This window comes from Tuber melanosporum, assembly GCF_000151645.1.
Source record: "Tuber melanosporum whole genome shotgun sequence assembly, scaffold_156, strain Mel28".
NCBI classification, from domain to species: domain Eukaryota; kingdom Fungi; phylum Ascomycota; class Pezizomycetes; order Pezizales; family Tuberaceae; genus Tuber; species Tuber melanosporum.
The window spans coordinates 147,299-164,808 of NW_003298815.1; the positions used below are offsets into that span (position 1 = coordinate 147,299).

Below are 17,510 nucleotides of genomic sequence, written 5' to 3' on the forward strand. Positions count from 1 at the left end.
ATGCCTTCCAGCCGGCGACTCCACACAGACTCTTTCTTACCACAACACTCCCTTTTAAGAAAGAAAAACAAGGAAAACATGGAAGCCCTCGAAGACCTCCAGAACCTGGAGTACCTTTCCCTGGTTTCCAAGATCACCACAGAGCTGGGCAACCACTTGGGCATCGACGACAAGACGCTCGCGGAATTTGTCATAAACCTGCACCAGCAAACCAGCTCCCCCGAGGAGTTCAAGAAGATAATTGCCTCACATGGCGTCGACTTCCCGGACTCCCTCATTACTAGCATCGATAGGTTGGTGCTCACAATGCACCCGAAGCACAAGAACAAACGGTCAAAAGGATCTGGTGATGGGAGCGAAGAAGGGACGAAGAAGGAAATGGACTTGGATACCAAGGCTAGGGTGTTCAAGGGTTTGGCTTTGCCGGATAAGGAGGTGCCGCCCACGTGGGAAGAGGATTACGGGGAGGGCGGGAAGAAGAATAAGGAGCCAAATGCAATAGATGATATGATGGCGATGCTGGAGAATTTGGAGTCGAAGAGCAAGTCGGAGAATAGAAAGAAGGAGGGCGGGGGTGGCGACGCGTTGGCGTTTTTGGAAAGATTGGAGCCAGGAAGAGAGCGGGGTGTGGGAGAACGCTCTAGGAAACGGAGTCGCTCGCCGAGTCCGTATGGTAGGCTCGCGCGGAACTACAGGTCTAGGTCAGGGTCAAGGTCTAGAGGGGGGGATAGGAAGAGGGGTCGCGAACGGGATGATTTTGGCCGGGATCGGGAACGCAGAGGCAAACATAGATACGGCGGAGACGAGGATGACGATTTCCGAAGACCACCTGTGCCTGAACTCGACGAGAACCCTGTCCTCTACAAGATTTACAATGGTAGGGTCTCTGGGATGAAGGATTTCGGCGTGTTTGTCAGTCTTCAGAATGTCAAGGGCAAAGTGGATGGCCTCGTGCACATTTCGGCAATCCGCCTGGATCGAGTCAACCACCCGGCAGATCTGCTGTCGAGAGGCCAATCGGTGAAGGTCAAGGTTGTCAGCGTACAAGGCACTCGCATAGGATTGTCAATGAAGGATGTCGACCAAAACACCGGACGAGACCTAGAGCCGGCTAAGCGCATCGCCTCGGGCGCCAACATGGAGAGGCTGGACGGTACGGGATCGAAGTATGGCAGTCTTGATTCCGACACCGTTCCTGCTTTTGAAGAAGATTCGAAATTCAAAGTCAAGAAGCGAATGTCCTCCCCCGAGCGCTGGGAGATTAAGCAGCTCATCGCTTCCGGGGCAATTTCGGCCGCCGATTACCCAGATATCGACGAGGAGTACCATGCGACCTTGACTGGAGAAGGGCAATTCGAAGAGGAGGAGGATGTTGATATTGAAGTTCGTGGGGAGGAACCACCGTTCTTGGCCGGTCAGACGAGACAGAGCTTGGAACTTTCTCCAATTCGTGTTGTCAAAGCTCCCGATGGATCACTCAATAGAGCGGCTATGGGAGGTACAGCGCTAGCTAAGGAGAGAAGAGAGCTAAGGCAGCAACAGGCAGCAGATGTTGCGGCGGAGGAAGCACAAAAGGTCGATCTTAACGCTCAATGGCAGGATCCAATGGTAGCTCCCGACCATCGCAAATTCGCATCGGATTTGAAGAACTCCCGTCTAAACCAAGGAGGCGACCTGCCGGAATGGAAGAGGGCAACTATGAGCAAAAACATGTCGTTTGGAAAGATCACAAACAAGACCATCAAGGAGCAACGAGAGTCCCTCCCGGTATTCAAACTACGAAGTTCGTTGATCAAGGCTGTGCAGGGCAACCAACTACTGATTGTGGTTGGTGATACTGGTTCCGGGAAGACTACTCAGATGACACAGTTCCTCGCGGAGGCAGGGTTCGCAGATAATGGGATGATCGGGTGCACCCAGCCTAGACGTGTTGCTGCCATGTCCGTTGCAAAGCGTGTGGCTGAGGAGGTGGGATGTAGAGTTGGTCAGGAGGTTGGGTACACCATTCGTTTTGAGGATTGCACCGGTCCGGAGACGAAGATCAAGTACATGACGGACGGTATGCTTCAGCGCGAAGTATTACTCGATCCAGATCTCAGGCGATATTCGGTCATCATCCTTGACGAGGCACACGAGAGGACAATTGCTACGGATGTTCTTTTTGGTCTCTTGAAGAAGACGCTCAAGAGAAGGGCGGATCTCAAGTTGATTGTCACATCGGCTACGTTGGATGCGGAAAAGTTTTCAAACTACTTTAACCAGTGTCCCATCTTCACCATTCCCGGCCGAACGTATCCAGTAGAGATTCTTTATACCAAGGAGCCAGAAAGCGATTATCTTGATGCAGCCCTGATCACTGTTATGCAAATCCACTTGAGCGAGCCACCGGGAGACATCCTGCTCTTCTTGACAGGTCAGGAGGAAATCGACACGAGTTGCGAGATTCTCTACGAACGTATGAAAGCTCTAGGGCCTAGCGTCCCGGAGCTGATTATCCTCCCCGTCTACTCTGCCCTCCCTAGTGAGATGCAAAGCAAGATTTTCGAGCCTGCCCCACCGGGATGTCGGAAAGTGGTTATCGCAACAAACATTGCCGAAACCTCCATCACCATTGACCAAATCTACTACGTCATCGACCCCGGCTTCGTCAAGCAAAACGCCTTTGACCCAAAACTAGGAATGGATTCTCTGGTCGTCACACCAATCTCACAAGCCCAGGCAAAACAAAGGGCCGGTCGTGCCGGTCGAACGGGGCCCGGAAAATGTTACCGTCTATACACCGAAGCTGCGTTCCAATCTGAAATGCTCCCGACCTCTATCCCTGAAATCCAACGTCAAAACTTGAGCCATACAATTCTGATGTTGAAAGCAATGGGAATCAACGATCTCTTACACTTTGACTTCATGGATCCGCCACCCACAAACACTATGTTGACAGCTCTCGAAGAGCTCTACGCCTTATCGGCACTAGACGACGAAGGCTTACTAACCCGCCTCGGCCGCAAAATGGCAGACTTCCCCATGGAACCTGCGTTAGCCAAAGTCCTGATAGCAAGCGTGGACATTGGCTGCTCTGACGAAATTCTCAGCATCGTAGCCATGCTCTCTGTGCAAACAGTCTTCTACCGCCCAAAGGAGAAGCAAAACCAAGCCGACCAGAAGAAGGCCAAATTCCACGACCCACACGGCGACCACCTGACCTTACTGAACGTTTATAACGCATGGAAAAATTCGGCCTTTTCGAATCCCTGGTGCTTCGACAACTTTATCCAGGCGCGGAGCATGAAGCGTGCGAAGGACGTGCGCGCGCAGCTGGAAATGATTATGAGTCGGTATAATCACAGAGTCGTCTCGTGTGGTCGGGACACGATGAGGGTTAGGCAGGCATTGTGTTCTGGCTTCTTTAGGAACTCTGCAAGGAAGGATCCACAGGAGGGGTACAAGACGCTGATCGAGGGCACACCGGTGTACATGCATCCCTCCAGCGCGCTTTTTGGCAAACCGGCCGAGCACGTCATCTTCCACACGCTGATAATGACGACGAAGGAGTATATGCATTGCACCACCGCCATCGAGCCCAAGTGGCTTGGTATGTTCCCCCCCGTTATGATGATGGCGATGATGTACTGAATTATGGCAGTCGATTGCGCCCCCAGCTTCTTCAAAGTCGGCGGCGGCAAAGGCGAACTCAGCAAGCGGAGGAGGAATGAGCGGATCCAACCGCTGTTCAATAGGTTCGGTGACGGTGACGACAGTTGGCGGTTATCGGCGCAGAAGAGGCAGGGGAGGGGTGGTGGGGGTGGTACTTGGGGTTAAGTTTAGATTTTTTCCTTTCTTTTTTTACTTTTCTATTTGTTTGTCGCATTGGGTTTGGTTGCTACAGTGAATTGTATATTAGTACTCTTACAGGTTGCTTTGAATAACTGGTTGAGTTGATTGATTGATTGAGAGGAGGTTGTATTTTTTTTTAATTTTTTTAATTTTTTTTGTTGGCTGGTGATAGGGGTGATGGGGATTGGTGGTAATGATTACTTTGCCTTACTGTTGAGCATGCACTGTGCGGTACGAGTACTAGAGAGCGTCTGTCCTACGGCACTTGGAGGCTCTTGTCCGACAATGGAGATTAATGGATTTGCAAGTAATTGTGCGTGCTGTGCCCCGTTTAACGCACAGATATCATATATACAAAAGAAACGGTAATCTACATACGCAAACTCTTGCTCGCTCCCTCTCTCTATGCCGTCTCAAATTTCTACATCAACCCGAGTAATCTCTTTTGCTCATCCATATGTTTCAACCTCTCCACTAAGCTAAACCGTTAGCACTCCCCGGGAGAGGAAGGAAGGAAGAAAAGCAACAAACCAGTAGTCTCCTCCGTCGTCCCCCAAACACTCCAGGGGCTCTCAATATCCTTGTCATACTTCTTCTCTATGACCAAATACTCCACCACCTCCTTCTCCTCGCCCCCCTCCCTGGACAATACCTCCCCACGCTTACCCAACGTGACCTTCGCCAGACTCTGCAGAGAGTGCAATCGCACGACCGCCTGTCGCCGATTCAACCCGAGGCCGACGTAATGGTGAGCCTTGGAGCTGACCACCCGTGGTTGCGAGAGCATACGATGTAGACGCCACTCCATGCGCACGTTCGAGGGTCGCACGCTCAGTCGCTTGCGGAAGGAGGATAGTAGACCGTCGCCACAGATGGCGCGTAAGGAGTCTATGTCGCCGACGGCAAAGGCAGCGTACATGTTCTTGTGCAGGGCTTCGGCGAATTTGCGGGCTTGGAAGGGGCGGAGGGGGTGTTTTGTTGTGTAGCGGAATACCAACATGCTGAGGAGCAGGAGGGGGGAGTTAGTATTTGGGGAAGTGGGGTAGTGGAGGGAGGAGGAGGGGGGGGTACTCTCGGAGGTCCATTAGTTTTTGCTTAATTCTTCTACCTTCTAGCTGGAGACGTTCTTTCGGTGAAGTGAAGAGTGAGGGGAGGTTTTTGCCTGTTGGCATTATAAAGGTGTCTGGTCATCCTGGTTAGTCCTCCCTCGTGGGAGTGAACTGGGGAGGGCGGGGATTACCAACGAGAAGGCCAATATCTGCCCCTTCCTGTCCTGCCTGCGCTGTCAAACGAAAGCTCTGTTGTGGCTTTGCAGGCGGCGGCGTGAATTTCAAGCCCTTGCCCACCGACTTGTACCTGACATTGACATTGGAATTCACTAGTGGACGGAAGGGCGAGAGGGGTCGTAGTGGTGCTCGTATTACTGAGCGGAGCATTGCTGTTGTCGATGTTGTTTAGAAGATGGGGAAACGTTGGTGGGGTTGGTGGGGTTGGTTTGGTGGTGGGTGGGTGGATGGATGTTGAGCCGCAATGGGTCCGTCGGCCATGTACGAGTTGGGATGTGAAACGGGTTTGGGAAGGGAAAGGGGGTAGTCTACCAGTAGTCTAATGATCGATGGGACGGTTTTTTTGCGAACCAGAAGGTCAAAGCGATACAGCTGCGTTTCCGCGGTATCATGTGCCCGACATCTAGTTTGGGATGTACGAATATATAATATAATACAGTAAATATGCACCAAGAACTTGGAAGCTCCCTGCTGAAAATAAGTATTTTTTATTTTCTACTTTTTCACTTTTAGCCGCAGCTTTTTACATTAATCGTCGGCTATGCCAGTTACCAATACTCGCTGTGCTCGTACAGTGCTCGTCTGCAGAACCCTCCGACAAACGAGTGAGTAGGAGAGAGAGAGGGAGCAGGAATGAGGAAATGATGAAGGGAGGGGGAGAAAAGAGGCAGAGGGGTAAAAAGGCGGGCGGGAGAAGGTATGATATCCAAAGGGTCACAATAGATCTGGTCTATTCTGGTCTGGTGAGTGGGCAGAGGTGCAACTCCAATAGCAGGGCAAGAGTGCTGCAAACACCGGCAAAGCACAGCACACTTGTGGCAGAAGCCACTTGATGGGAAAGGTTGATCTTTCGGACGGTCATCCGATGTATGGCCGCGAGTACCTTTTCGTCGTGTATCGAGTAAATAGGGTATGATAAATCAATCATTGCATGAGAGTCAGAGGAAGCTCACAAGCGCTATCAGTATCCATGCAGGTAGGAGCATTCGTGGCTTTCCAGCTCCAACGATAGTCAAAGCCCACGACGTGAGGTAGGCGTTTATGGCACTAATGGAGAATAGACGAACCATGGTCGCTAGCACGTAGAGGTCAGCCTTAGGTTCTCTAGTTGCTCATTCACTCACTCGTTCCTTCCTTCACGTTGAGAGTATCATACCCGGAGGAGTGTAATATATAAGCCTGGCCATGATAACAATTAGCCCAGGTGACGATAGCCAAGAGCAGCGGAAGAGCAGACCATCGCGCCATCAGATTATTTATGAACAAGTACGAGAGATACGCCGAGGAACAACACTGCCATCCCCACCCCCACAATCATCATCATAAGCTTGCAAAATAATCCCGGGAGATGGACCGCTTAACAGCGCGTACCCATATCACTGCTAGCATCAGTTCCACCTGTGCACATCCCAAGCCCTCCGTAGCGACGAACGTGATAGCGCATCTGGACAATCCGATCAGGCTCGGCCAGATGGAGAGGCCCCGACAGATTATCAATGGGACATGATAGCAGCGCGCCACCCCTAGCACTGAAGCTACCCGAGGGTGGTGGAGGTTTGCGCGAGAATCTTCTCGCTCGGACACTGGAGCCAGCGAGAAGGGTATGCGGCCGATATGCTGGACCGCAAGTGCAAAGGAAGAAAAGTTTCGGCCGGCCTGTAATGGTAACAATAGGGCTCTCGAAGGGTTGACAATGGTATGATATTTATAGTAGACTCAGTAAGGAGCGAGAAGGGAAAGAAGGAAAGGAAAGAATATGGAAAAATCTCAGAAAAGCTCCATAGAATGATAATGGGTTGTCGTAAATAAGCAAGGGGACTTTCAGCTTTCTCTTGTTCTCCTACAAAGCTTGCTGACGACAACTGACTGGAACAAAGGAGCCGCTGTTGCCCGCACTGAGCCAAGACTTCAATTGGTCTTGCGTGGCCCGCGTGTTTCTAATTAGTCTACGGGCTTGGCAAATTACCGTTCTCCTCCACCAATGTTCGTTTCCCTCTGTTGCTGCTAGTATCTAGTCTACCCTTGACCATCTTTCTTCCTTTCCTCCAACCCTTCCTCTCTGAATACCAAAGCTTTGAGATACCGAAAAAATCCATCCTTTGCTATCATGGCTTATACTGGGTCTACACGGAACGTGGACATGAGCAGGTGTGTATCCTATCCACTTTCTTGATTCCCCGTTTGGTGGGCGGGGGGGAGGGAGCATTTGAGCTGACACTGAAGTTAGATCCGAATCTGACCTCGTGATAAACATTAAGAAGGCTACCAATATGGGTTCGCTATCCTCATCTACCTCCTATGAATAATTAGAGACGGATCAGTCCCTTTCACTCATCTCTCGTCCGGTTTGAAGTTTCGCTGACAGTGTGGGGTAACTTTTAGAGGAGACCGCTCCTAAACGTGGGTACCCCGAACAATAGACTATAGCTCTTGAGCTTACGGCTTCATTGAGGGGATTTGGCAGGCTAAACAAGGTTTTTAGGAAAACATGTCCGTTCTTGCATTGTTTACACATGGGACCACAAATCGTCGCAGTCCTTCTGGGCTGGTATGAAAGTGTAAGTTAATCTTAACCCCCGTGATCATACGCCGACCTTCCCAGGGTGGTTGGTTTGTGCGCAGACTAAACGAGATTCTTTTCTAGGCAGCCTATCATGGCGGATGAGGTCCAGACGTTCAAGGCGTTGATAAGTATCCACAAAGTTCTCCAGGAAGGTCACCCTGTGACAATTCGTGAGGCTCATGCACATACTGGGTGGTTGGAGTCTCTGACCCGAGGGGTAGCCGGGGAGGGGCTACGGGGTATGCATCTCTGCGGGCCCATGTCTTGGGCCAGCCTTTGCTAATGGAATCAGGATACGGTCCTTTGATTCGGGAATACATTTATTTCTTGTTGGCAAAGCTGGCCTTTCATAGGCATCATCCGGAATTTAATGGGGTGTTTGACTATGAGGAATATATTAGCTTAAAGAGCATTAACGATCCGAACGAGGGATACGAGACTATCACCGATCTCATGACATTGCAAGACCAGATCGATGCTTTCCAAAAGCTTGTCTTCTCCCACTTCCGCCATGGTGTCAACAACGAGTGTCGTATCTCCTGCCTTGTGCCTCTTGTCCAGGAGAGCTATGGAATCTATAAGTTCATCACCAGCATGTTGAGGGCAATGCACCAGAGTGAGCTTCGGTTGCCCCCGCAGGGTTGGATGTCTGTCTCACAAGTGGATAGGTACTGGCGACGATGATGCGCTCGCTCCCCTACGTGACCGTTACGATGGACAGCACCACCGTCTTGTACGATTTTACTACGAGTGCTCGAATCTTCGCTATTTGACGAGTTTGATCACCGTCCCAAAGCTTCCCCAGGACCCCCCCAATCTACTCAGCGAGGAAGATGCACCCCCGGCACTCCCACGTAGACCGGCGAACGAGATGCCTCCACCTCCCGAACCCATTCCTAGCCCACCCGCAATTTCCCAGCCCGAACCCGAGCCGATTTCCGACTTCTGGTCTCAAGAGCAACTGCAGCAACAACGGGCATACGAGGAGGAGCAACGCCGGCTACAGGAGCAGAGGGAAGCGGAATTGCGGCAGCAGGAGATGCTTGCATTGCAGAACCAGAGGGCCTATGAAGAAATGCAGAGACAGCAACAAGAGCAACAGAGGCTAGCGCACGAACAGCTTCTTAGGGATCAGATGGCACGGCAAGCTCAGGGTCAAGCTGCTGAATTGGAACGTCAATTGTTGGAGTACCAGGGTCAATTGGCCAACAATGTATTGCTGCTGGAGTCGTACGACCAGAAGGTGAAAGCTCTTGAGACAGAGTTGATGAACCTCAACTTGAACTCTCAACAGCAGCAGCAGTCTAAAGATGACCTCATCAAGTCGCTGCAGGACCAGGTTGCTATGTGGAAAAGCAAGTACGAGGCTTTAGCCAAATTGTACTCCCAGCTTCGACACGAGCATCTTGAACTATTGGGCAGGTATAAACAGATGCAACTCAAGGCCAATTCTGCGCAAGAGGCTGTTGAGAGGCGAGAAAAGTTGGAGCGCGAAATGAAGTCCAAGAATTTGGAGCTCGCCGACATGATCCGCGAGAGAGATCGTGCTTTGTACGATTTGGACCGAGTCAAGGGGGTATGTGCTCTCACGAAATGGCCGGCTTAGCCTTTTTACTGACGTGCTACAGGCTCAAAAAGAGGAGGTGGAAAAAGTGAAACGAGAACTCCGATTTGCTCAGGAAAAGGCGGACAATAATGAGCGATCTAGGGGTTCCGAGCTCTCTGCACTCTTGACACGGCATAATCGTGAAGTGGCGGACTTGGAGGATATACTGCGTGGGAAGCAGCGCATGATTGATGAGCTTTCCTCTCGGAGCGATGACAAACATAATGATATGGAACAATTGCTTAGGGCCAAGGAGGAGGAGCTTGAAATATTCAAGGCCGGCATGGACCAGACTCTGTTGGAACTCAGCGAGATGCGCCACAACAACACTGAAACTGATCACGTGCTTGAGGCTCAGATTGACGAGCTGCTCCTCGATCAGCTCAAGAAGCTGACAGAGATTATTGGTAAGACCTCCACTAGATTTTCTTTTGCCTTGCTAACATCACATCTTAGACTCTGTGCTTCAGAGTGGTGTTCAGCGTATCGACGATGCCCTCTACGAGCTAGAATCCCCTATGAATGCAGGTAATCAGAGTGCATCGCCCGGTTATTTACTTTCCCAGATTGAGAAGGCCCAAATGAGCGCTACCGAGTTTGCCACCTCGTTCAATCACTTTATCGCGGATGGGCCCAATAGCACACAGTCTCAAATCATCAAGACGCTTCATGTGTTTGCTGGTGCCATCGCGGATGTGCTCGCGAATGCCAAAGGTGTTACACGGTTTGCTCCGGATGAGAGGAGAAGCGAAGCCATCTTGTCATCCGCGCGACAGTCTGCGGGAACCGCTGTGAAATTCTTCCAGAACCTCATGTCTTTCCGATTAGATGATTTGAGTGTCGACCGCAAAACCGATATTGTCGTTTCCAGCAATCTTGAAGTCCAGAAACACTTGCAGAAGCTGAACAAGCTTGCCGAGCAATTCATGGCTAAGGGTGGTTCCGATCTGTCAAAGGCAAGTGGGGATCTTGGAGACGTCGTCGATGCAGAGATGAATAAGGCGGCTGCAGCAATTGAGGCCGCTACAGCCCGCCTAGCGCAGCTTATGAAGAAGCCCAAGAACCCAGGTTATTCAACCTTTGAAATCAGCATTCACGATTCAATTTTAGACGCCGCTATTGCGGTTACCAATGCTATCGCTCAGTTGATCAAGGCTGCCACGGTTTCGCAGCAAGAGATTGTGGCACAAGGGAGAGGCAGCAGTTCCCGTACTGCATTTTACAAGCGTAACAATCGCTGGACCGAGGGGCTGATTTCAGCAGCCAAGGCTGTCGCCATGTCCACAAACATGTTGATTGAGACCGCCGATGGTGTTATCAGTGGCCATAAAAAGCTTGAACAACTGTAAGCTTACCTTCAATACCTTCAAGCCTAACTTGTACTAACGGTAGTAGGATCGTCGTTGCCAACGATGTTGCCGCGTCTACCGCACAACTTGTAGCCGCATCGCGTGTTAAGGCATCATTCATGTCCAAGTCACAAGAGCGTCTGGAGGCCGCATCAAAAGCCGTCACAAGCGCGTGCAAATCCCTCGTCCGACAAGTTCAGGACATCATTTCCGCTAAGAACCGTGAAGAGAATGAAGATGTGGACTACTCCAAACTAACCTCGCACGAGTTCAAAGTTCAGGAAATGGAGCAACAGGTAACCCCCTCTTCTCTTTCCCTTTTTTATACACAAATTCTTATGTCCAGAAAGGTCGAAATCCTACAACTAGAAACCCAATTGCAGCAAGCACGCCAGAGACTCGGAGAAATGAGAAAGCACTCGTATGCGCAGGATCAGGACTAATTTGTTATTTGGGTTTTTTTTCCTTTTCTATTTGTCTGGGAGGGGGAGGGGAGCTAGAGCGTATCGATCCTCTTTTTTGATCGGCGCAGTTGGTTGGGTAACTTTGCGTTCTTCGTCACTTTTTTTCTTTCTAGCTTCCAAACCTTTAGCGGATTATTTGTAGCTCTCGAACTATTCACCTCCTGTGTTTGTAATATGGTTCCGAAAATGTAGGATGATTTATTAGTCTACATCTAGGCGAACATGCTACCTCCCTTGGCCTTCTCCCAGCCTTGAACGTTTGACGGGTGCGTCTTGCACTGGATATGGGTCGTCGGGTGATAATCTGTGACTGCTGACTAAGATGCGGCTCCAAATTCAGGGGCAACAGAGCAAGCTCCACTGCACCTCCGTATTTGAACCACCACCCACAGTGTGGTGTAAAATGTCACTCCGGACCCTCCTTGGAGCTTCCATTCTCCTCCGAATAACTCTTCTATTCTACGGTCTATATCAAGACTCTACCTCTCCCCTGAAATACACAGACATAGACTACTATGTCTTCACGGACGCTTCCCGTTACCTCCTCACAAACTCCAACAACGCCTCAATCTCGACTCCATATTCCCGAGAAACCTATCGATACACCCCACTCCTCGCCTGGCTCCTCCTCCCAACGGCCCTAAACCCGCAGTTCCTCTTCTTCTCATTCGGAAAGATCATCTTTTCCGCCGCGGATGTGCTTGCCGGATGGTTGATTCACCTAATCTTGACGAACGGAGGAATGGACCGTCGGACTGCCGGGTTGTTCGCCGGCATATGGCTTGTCAATCCCATGGTTGCGACTATTAGTACTCGCGGCAGCTCTGAGGGGTTACTGGGAGTGCTGGTGGTGGGCATTGTCTGGGCGGTTTTGAGAAGACGTGTGGTGTTGGCGGGGGTCTTGGTGGGGTTGGCGACGCACTTTAAGATATATCCTGTTATATATGCGCCCGCTATTGTTTGGTGGTTGGAGAGTGAGGGAGGTGGTAGAGGGGAGAAGGAGTCTAAAAACGGGTGGTTGGAGAAGGCGATGGGCTTTGTCAATCGCGAAAGAGTCACTTTTGGAGCTTGGGCGTTGGGAACGTTTGTTGGGTTGAATGTGTGGATGTATAAACTGTCTGTTTCCCTCGCCTTCCTCCATACACCGCCTGAGTGAGTGACTGACCCAATTTATGTACTCGTACAGCTACGCCGACCCCTTCCTCCAGCACACCTACCTCCACCACCTCTCGCGTGTCGACCATCGACACAACTTCTCCCCGTACAACACTCTCCTACATCTAACCTCCTCCCCCATGGGCCACTCCTCCACCCCATTCGCCTCGATCCCGTTCTTTCCGCAACTGCTCCTCTCGGGACTCGTCATCCCGTTGGCCTTCGCCAAGCACGATCTCCCGGCGACCATGTTCGCGCAGACATTCGCCTTCGTCTCGTTCAATAAGGTGTGCACATCGCAGTACTTCATGTGGTATATCGTCCTGCTCCCCTTCTACCTACCTGGCTCCGTGCTGTTGCGGAGGCCGTGGCTCGGCGGGGTTGCGTTGGTGTTGTGGGTTGTCTCGCAGGTGCTTCTTCTCCCTGCCCGAGGTATCTGGTGTTTGTGGTTGCTAATTGGACCGGTTTTTACAGGCGGCGTGGTTACAACAAGGCTACGAATTGGAGTTTCTCGGGAAGTCGACGTTCGTTCCGGGCTTGTGGGCTGCGTCGTTGGTGTTTTTTGCGGTGAATGTTTGGCTGTTGGGGGTTATTGTGGGTGATATTCCCCAGAGGGGGAAGAGCCGGGGTAAGGTTAATAAGGTGGAGTGAGGGAATTAGATTGGGGGTCGCTGTAATGTCGATTAGAATGTCGGAGTTTTTTCTCTTTCCTTTTTCTTTTTATCATTCTTTTCTTTTCTTTTTGGCGCTGTCAATGGTGGCTCGTGCTAGGAATATGGAGGCGTGGGTGGTGGTGGTCCGCGGTATCGCCGCTGGTATGCGCAGCACCACCTCCAACGCAGCAATGCAATTCCGATAGATGTGTTCCCCAGCGGACGTTCAACAGTGCACAACCAGCCTTATAGCAACCCCCCCCCCCCTCCCCCAGAGCGCAAACATACCCCTACCAATCCGGTCCAGTCCAGCATTGCCTAGTACTATATAGCCTGACAACAATCAATGGGTGAGGTGCGAGCACTCCGCCCCGTTCGCTGGTGTGAAGCGACCCGATATTCAATGCCGGATGATGTGAAAAGTACGGTACAGCACATGAACGGAGTCTTGGTGGGTGAATCCACCCCCTCCCTCCCTCCCTCCCTCCTTCCCCCCCTCTCGCATGGCCCCGGAACGAGGCGGAGTCTTTCTGGCGGACGGACGGTGCTTTGTTGGATTTGTTGGGGAGGTTTGCCGGCAACTGTACTCGTACTGCTCTCTATCTGATGTATATGCTCATGAAAACGGTTAACGAGGGTGTTTTTTTCTTCATCTTCGAATCAAGGAGTAAGAAGAGGTATGGTATGATAGTTCTCAAATATTTTTGAGCAGTTGATGATTGTTCCGGGTGGCCCTGTCCCGCTGTTTCTTTCACTTGTGTGTGCTGTGCAAGCTCGGACCTCCGGTGATATTAATATTATCACAGCGATAAAGGGAAAAAGGAAACCGAGAAAAAAATTATGTGTGGGGATACCCCTTGTGTTTTGGTATCATACCCGTACTGTATGTCAGGAGGAATGAAATAAAAATGAGAAATCAAAAAATCAAAATCAAAACGGTCAACTCAAACTTCGCTGCTAGAATGCTGTCCATTTTGGTGAGACATGCCTCACGAGTACTTCTGCTGGGTGGCCGTACCTTAGGTCGAGGAATACCTTAAAACGCAAAACGTCAAGTTAACAAGGATGCCGGCGAGAATGGACATCTGCATGCGCTTAGAGAAGACCTCCTCCTCCCTCATCAGGAAGACGGCCATGGGCCAGAAGAAGCCGATTGTGGCGCCCAGGAATACATCCTCGTAGCTACCCGCGGGACTACCGTCCGCCAGTTCGCCGCCCTGTCCGGCGGACTCGTCGATCCAGCGGTCCTCCAGCATGCGCACGTTCTCCTCATCGTCGCCATGGAGGCGGTTGAATTGGGAGCGCAGGGCCGCAACGTCCGATTCCGAGAAGCCGGCGGAGAGGAGGCGATCGAAGCCGCGGGGTTGGGGGAGTGTGGAGACCTGCTGGCGGGTCGGGTGGTTCGGGATCTGTATGCATCGCGATGGATAGATGGATTGCTGTCAGAGGAGAGAGAAGGACAAAAGAGAGGAGGGAGTATTGATTATACACGGGATTAACTAAAACAGACCTCTTGCTCGTTCGCTTCCTTAGCCAGATCTTCCTCCGAGAGCTCGTCGCCGACACTGCAGTGTATGTACACGGCTCTGCGCGCATGGCCACCAACCTCGACGTCCTTCCCTTTCCCTTTCCCCTTCCCTTTCCTGTCATCACCCCTCGGCGGCGGTGGTGGGGCGGAGGGGATGTGTAATTGCGAGGCGAGGGTAGCCGAATCGGTGAGGACCTTTCCCGCGTGGATAAGTCGCAGTCTGCGCTTGGACTGCTCGGGCGGGAGTAGGGAGCGGACGTGCGACTTTAGCGTCGAGACGGAGGTATTGGCTGCGGCCGGCACGTAGATGGGCAGATCCGGGAGTGAGATTGCGAACCTGATGAGGAGGGAAACCGGTGAGCTAGGATCTTCCTCCTCGCCGAGGATAATGGATTGGTGGGGTGTTGTTGAGGTTTTTGGTTTCGATGATGAAGAGGGCTCACCCATTTTTTTCTAATTCTTTCCGGTCTTGCGTGAGCTTGAGATGGGAATGGACTGTTGTAGGGCTGTAGCAATCGCTGGTATGATATGTACTGTACAGTACTGTACGAGTATGATACTCGCGCAGCTGGGTTGGGTTGTTGGGCATTTCTACAAAGCATGCTGTACTGGTACAGTGCTGGTAGTGATATTTTACATGGGGTGGCAAAAGCTGCAACCACCAAAAATTTACGAGTATAGATACTGTACAGTACAGTACATGTAACCCGGTCCAAATCATCCATCCCCCCCCGGTGTTAGGGGCACTCAAAATTTAATAATAAATAGACTAACGGTATGGAGACATAGAATGGGTTTCCAAACTTCCCCGGGGTCATCTGTGACCACCGCCAACTTGTATCACAATTATATCTACAATCCAACCATATTCTCAAAAAAAAAAAAAAAAAAAAAAACCTGGGGAAAGTGGGGAATCATGAGAAAGTAATGTGAGGCTCTAACGCCAAATTTGTAGTTGGAATCAATTTGCCAAAATTCTGCATTCTGTAAACTACCCAGTCTCCCGCCCCCTACTACTGTCTTGGCTTGAGGGATGATTCAAGTTAAGCGGAATAGCCATTTTGGAAGTCATGCTACTGGAGTGGAGGAAGCGGGTTTAGAGATTTGGGTGCTGTTGTTAAGAGTCCAAGTCGTCAGAGTAAAATCATCTAAGGCAACTTCGGAAAGCAAGTATAGGAATGGCTGTGGGAAAAATGGAATCTACTGGTATGGTACTGTACTTAAAAGTATGCTCTCGTTATTTCACAGACAGGTCAAGTTGAAGAGAAGGTCTCTATATTTTAGGTTTAAGGTGTCCAGGAACAGGTACTAAGTTGTATTTTATTTATGGTTTTCTCAAGATGCATAGTGAATAAAAAACCTCTATCGATAGTCCCTGCCATATGCTCCTCCAAGAAATCCCACAAAAAAAAAGACAAAAAAATTGTTTGTCATTTATAATATTAGACCAATCCAATGCTCTCTCTTTTATCAAGCAATGGAACCTATAACCTGCACCAAACTAAGACTTCTCCAGCTCTTCCGGGAATTCAAGTTCCAGAGCCTTAGCATTAGTGGAGGAATCCTAATATTCTGATTCAACAGACCCTGAAAGATCCTCCACCTGTTCGCTACCAATTTGGCATTCCCCAGTATCACCCTCCATCGTTCCAACTACTTGGGGATGATGAATACTGCTTGTAAACTTGGAGTTGATGGGCGGAATATCATTCTCGAGCTTTGACTCAATGTTATCAATATTCCACCTTACCTCCTGAATATCGTGCTGGAGCATTGACTTAACATCTTGAATCTCCCGCCCCACACTTTGAATATCGCCGTCGAGCCCCAACCGAACACGCTCAATATTGTTATTGAGAATTGATTCAGCATGCTGAATCTTCCACGCCATACTGGCCGGGTGGGTGTCGCTCGTGAGCTTGAACTCAACAAACCTAATATCGTTCCTGAGGTCGGACTCAACAAACTCAAGATTGCTCATAATCCCGGACTTGATGCGCTGAAGATTGCTCATAAGCCCTAACTCACGGCGCTCAATATCACTCATGAGCTCTGACCTGACATGTCTATTCTCCACTCTCATGCCAAGTACCGCCGAATTAATGATTGTGCTCATCTTCCAGATAATTATAGTGGTGGCAATATAGGCAATAATAATACCGCAAAAGATACCTGCGCAGATGGAAGGGATTGCTGTCGTAAACAGATAATTAATTAGTAAGTGTTCAACACCATGAGCCCAAGGTGATCTAGAAAGGTATCATACATGGAGAAGTCATTGATGCTGGTAAACTATTCTGGGGAATTGGATTCCTGTGAACTCGCAACAGGAGCGGTGTTTCGCTTCATGGGAATTCTGCGAGTTAGTCTTTAATCATCTAGCCAGTAGGTGGGTTGGTGCAATATAGGACGGACATACCTTTCTGTCTGGGTGCCTTTGGTCTATTGTGTTAGAGCGCTAGTGTCCAAAATCTTGCTGTACAGATGGACAGATCTTCGTTCTGAGTTGGTCTAGGAAACACCCCCCTATTTATACACAAAAAGTAATGATGACCAAACCATACTATGTCCGTTGTTTTGCCGTTACATCTGCTCCACAAGATAAACTGTCACACCCTAACCTGGAAGCTCTCACTGTAACCTGACCAGCAAGGGTATCAAAAGTTACTGCCCACAATAAATTTGCATCCAAAACAGAGTTGAAAACCGGAGTATGCAAGTGGGAGAGAGGGTACCCAAAAATCGGCTAAATCTATGATACCTCAATAGTTAGAGTGGCAGAGCACTATACTTGAAAGTCCGTTTTCGACCTTCGGTTGATGTTTTCTTCACGATCACGTACTCTCTCTTAGCCATGTAACTGCTGACATTATCCTATCATACAACCAATCCTGGAACCCATCATATGGGATAAACCTTTCTGCTATACAGATCCGTTTTTCTTTCTTGTCCAAGTATGTAAAATGAGGCCCAGCTTATTTGAAAAAAAAAAAAAAAAAGTGAATAAAAGCGGTTTTTGGTTAAGTTAATTGTCAACTATAGTATATGATAAGAAAAGAGTAAGCTGCCCGGGCT

General features: G+C 50.0%; 5 protein-coding genes; 4 read left to right on the forward strand and 1 right to left on the reverse strand.

The window, feature by feature from the left end:
* Positions 1–78: 78 nt before the first annotated feature.
* Positions 79–1,339, forward strand: GSTUM_00003070001 (uncharacterized protein; the record flags this gene model as incomplete). Its single annotated transcript, XM_002836653.1, has 5 exons — positions 79–402; positions 526–590; positions 645–1,077; positions 1,106–1,153; positions 1,226–1,339. The coding sequence occupies 5 exons, from the start codon at positions 79–81 to the stop codon at positions 1,337–1,339; spliced, it is 984 nt and encodes a 327-aa protein (XP_002836699.1).
* Positions 1,340–1,698: 359 nt separating this feature from the next.
* On the forward strand, positions 1,699–3,816 carry GSTUM_00003071001 (uncharacterized protein; the record flags this gene model as incomplete). The annotated part of the gene is made up of 3 exons (XM_002836654.1): positions 1,699–3,513; positions 3,550–3,589; positions 3,641–3,816. The coding sequence occupies 3 exons, from the start codon at positions 1,699–1,701 to the stop codon at positions 3,814–3,816; spliced, it is 2,031 nt and encodes a 676-aa protein (XP_002836700.1).
* A 3,348-nt stretch (positions 3,817–7,164) lies between these two features.
* On the forward strand, positions 7,165–11,308 carry GSTUM_00003074001 (uncharacterized protein). XM_002836655.2 has 11 exons: positions 7,165–7,265; positions 7,345–7,391; positions 7,500–7,517; positions 7,600–7,675; positions 7,762–7,919; positions 7,973–8,296; positions 8,349–9,256; positions 9,309–9,693; positions 9,743–10,631; positions 10,682–10,931; positions 10,986–11,308. The coding sequence occupies exons 1-11, from the start codon at positions 7,225–7,227 to the stop codon at positions 11,076–11,078; spliced, it is 3,189 nt and encodes a 1,062-aa protein (XP_002836701.1). The 5' UTR covers positions 7,165–7,224; the 3' UTR covers positions 11,079–11,308.
* Positions 11,309–11,502: 194 nt separating this feature from the next.
* On the forward strand, positions 11,503–12,905 carry GSTUM_00003075001 (uncharacterized protein; the record flags this gene model as incomplete). Its single annotated transcript, XM_002836656.1, has 3 exons — positions 11,503–12,215; positions 12,286–12,664; positions 12,729–12,905. The coding sequence occupies 3 exons, from the start codon at positions 11,503–11,505 to the stop codon at positions 12,903–12,905; spliced, it is 1,269 nt and encodes a 422-aa protein (XP_002836702.1).
* A 1,021-nt stretch (positions 12,906–13,926) lies between these two features.
* GSTUM_00003077001 (uncharacterized protein) lies at positions 13,927–14,882 on the reverse strand (the record flags this gene model as incomplete). The annotated part of the gene is made up of 2 exons (XM_002836657.1): positions 13,927–14,346; positions 14,418–14,882. The coding sequence occupies 2 exons, from the start codon at positions 14,880–14,882 to the stop codon at positions 13,927–13,929; spliced, it is 885 nt and encodes a 294-aa protein (XP_002836703.1).
* Between the last annotated feature and the right edge of the window lie 2,628 nt (positions 14,883–17,510).

Excerpts from the sequence above, each read along its gene's own strand:
- GSTUM_00003074001 (XM_002836655.2), top strand. The coding sequence starts at position 7,225 with ATGGCTTATACTGGGTCTACACGGAACGTGGACATGAGCAG. Across the intron at positions 9,257-9,308 it reads ATTTGGACCGAGTCAAGGGG|GCTCAAAAAGAGGAGGTGGA; the intron begins GTATGTGCTCTC and ends GACGTGCTACAG. Across the intron at positions 9,694-9,742 it reads GAAGCTGACAGAGATTATTG|ACTCTGTGCTTCAGAGTGGT; the intron begins GTAAGACCTCCA and ends ATCACATCTTAG.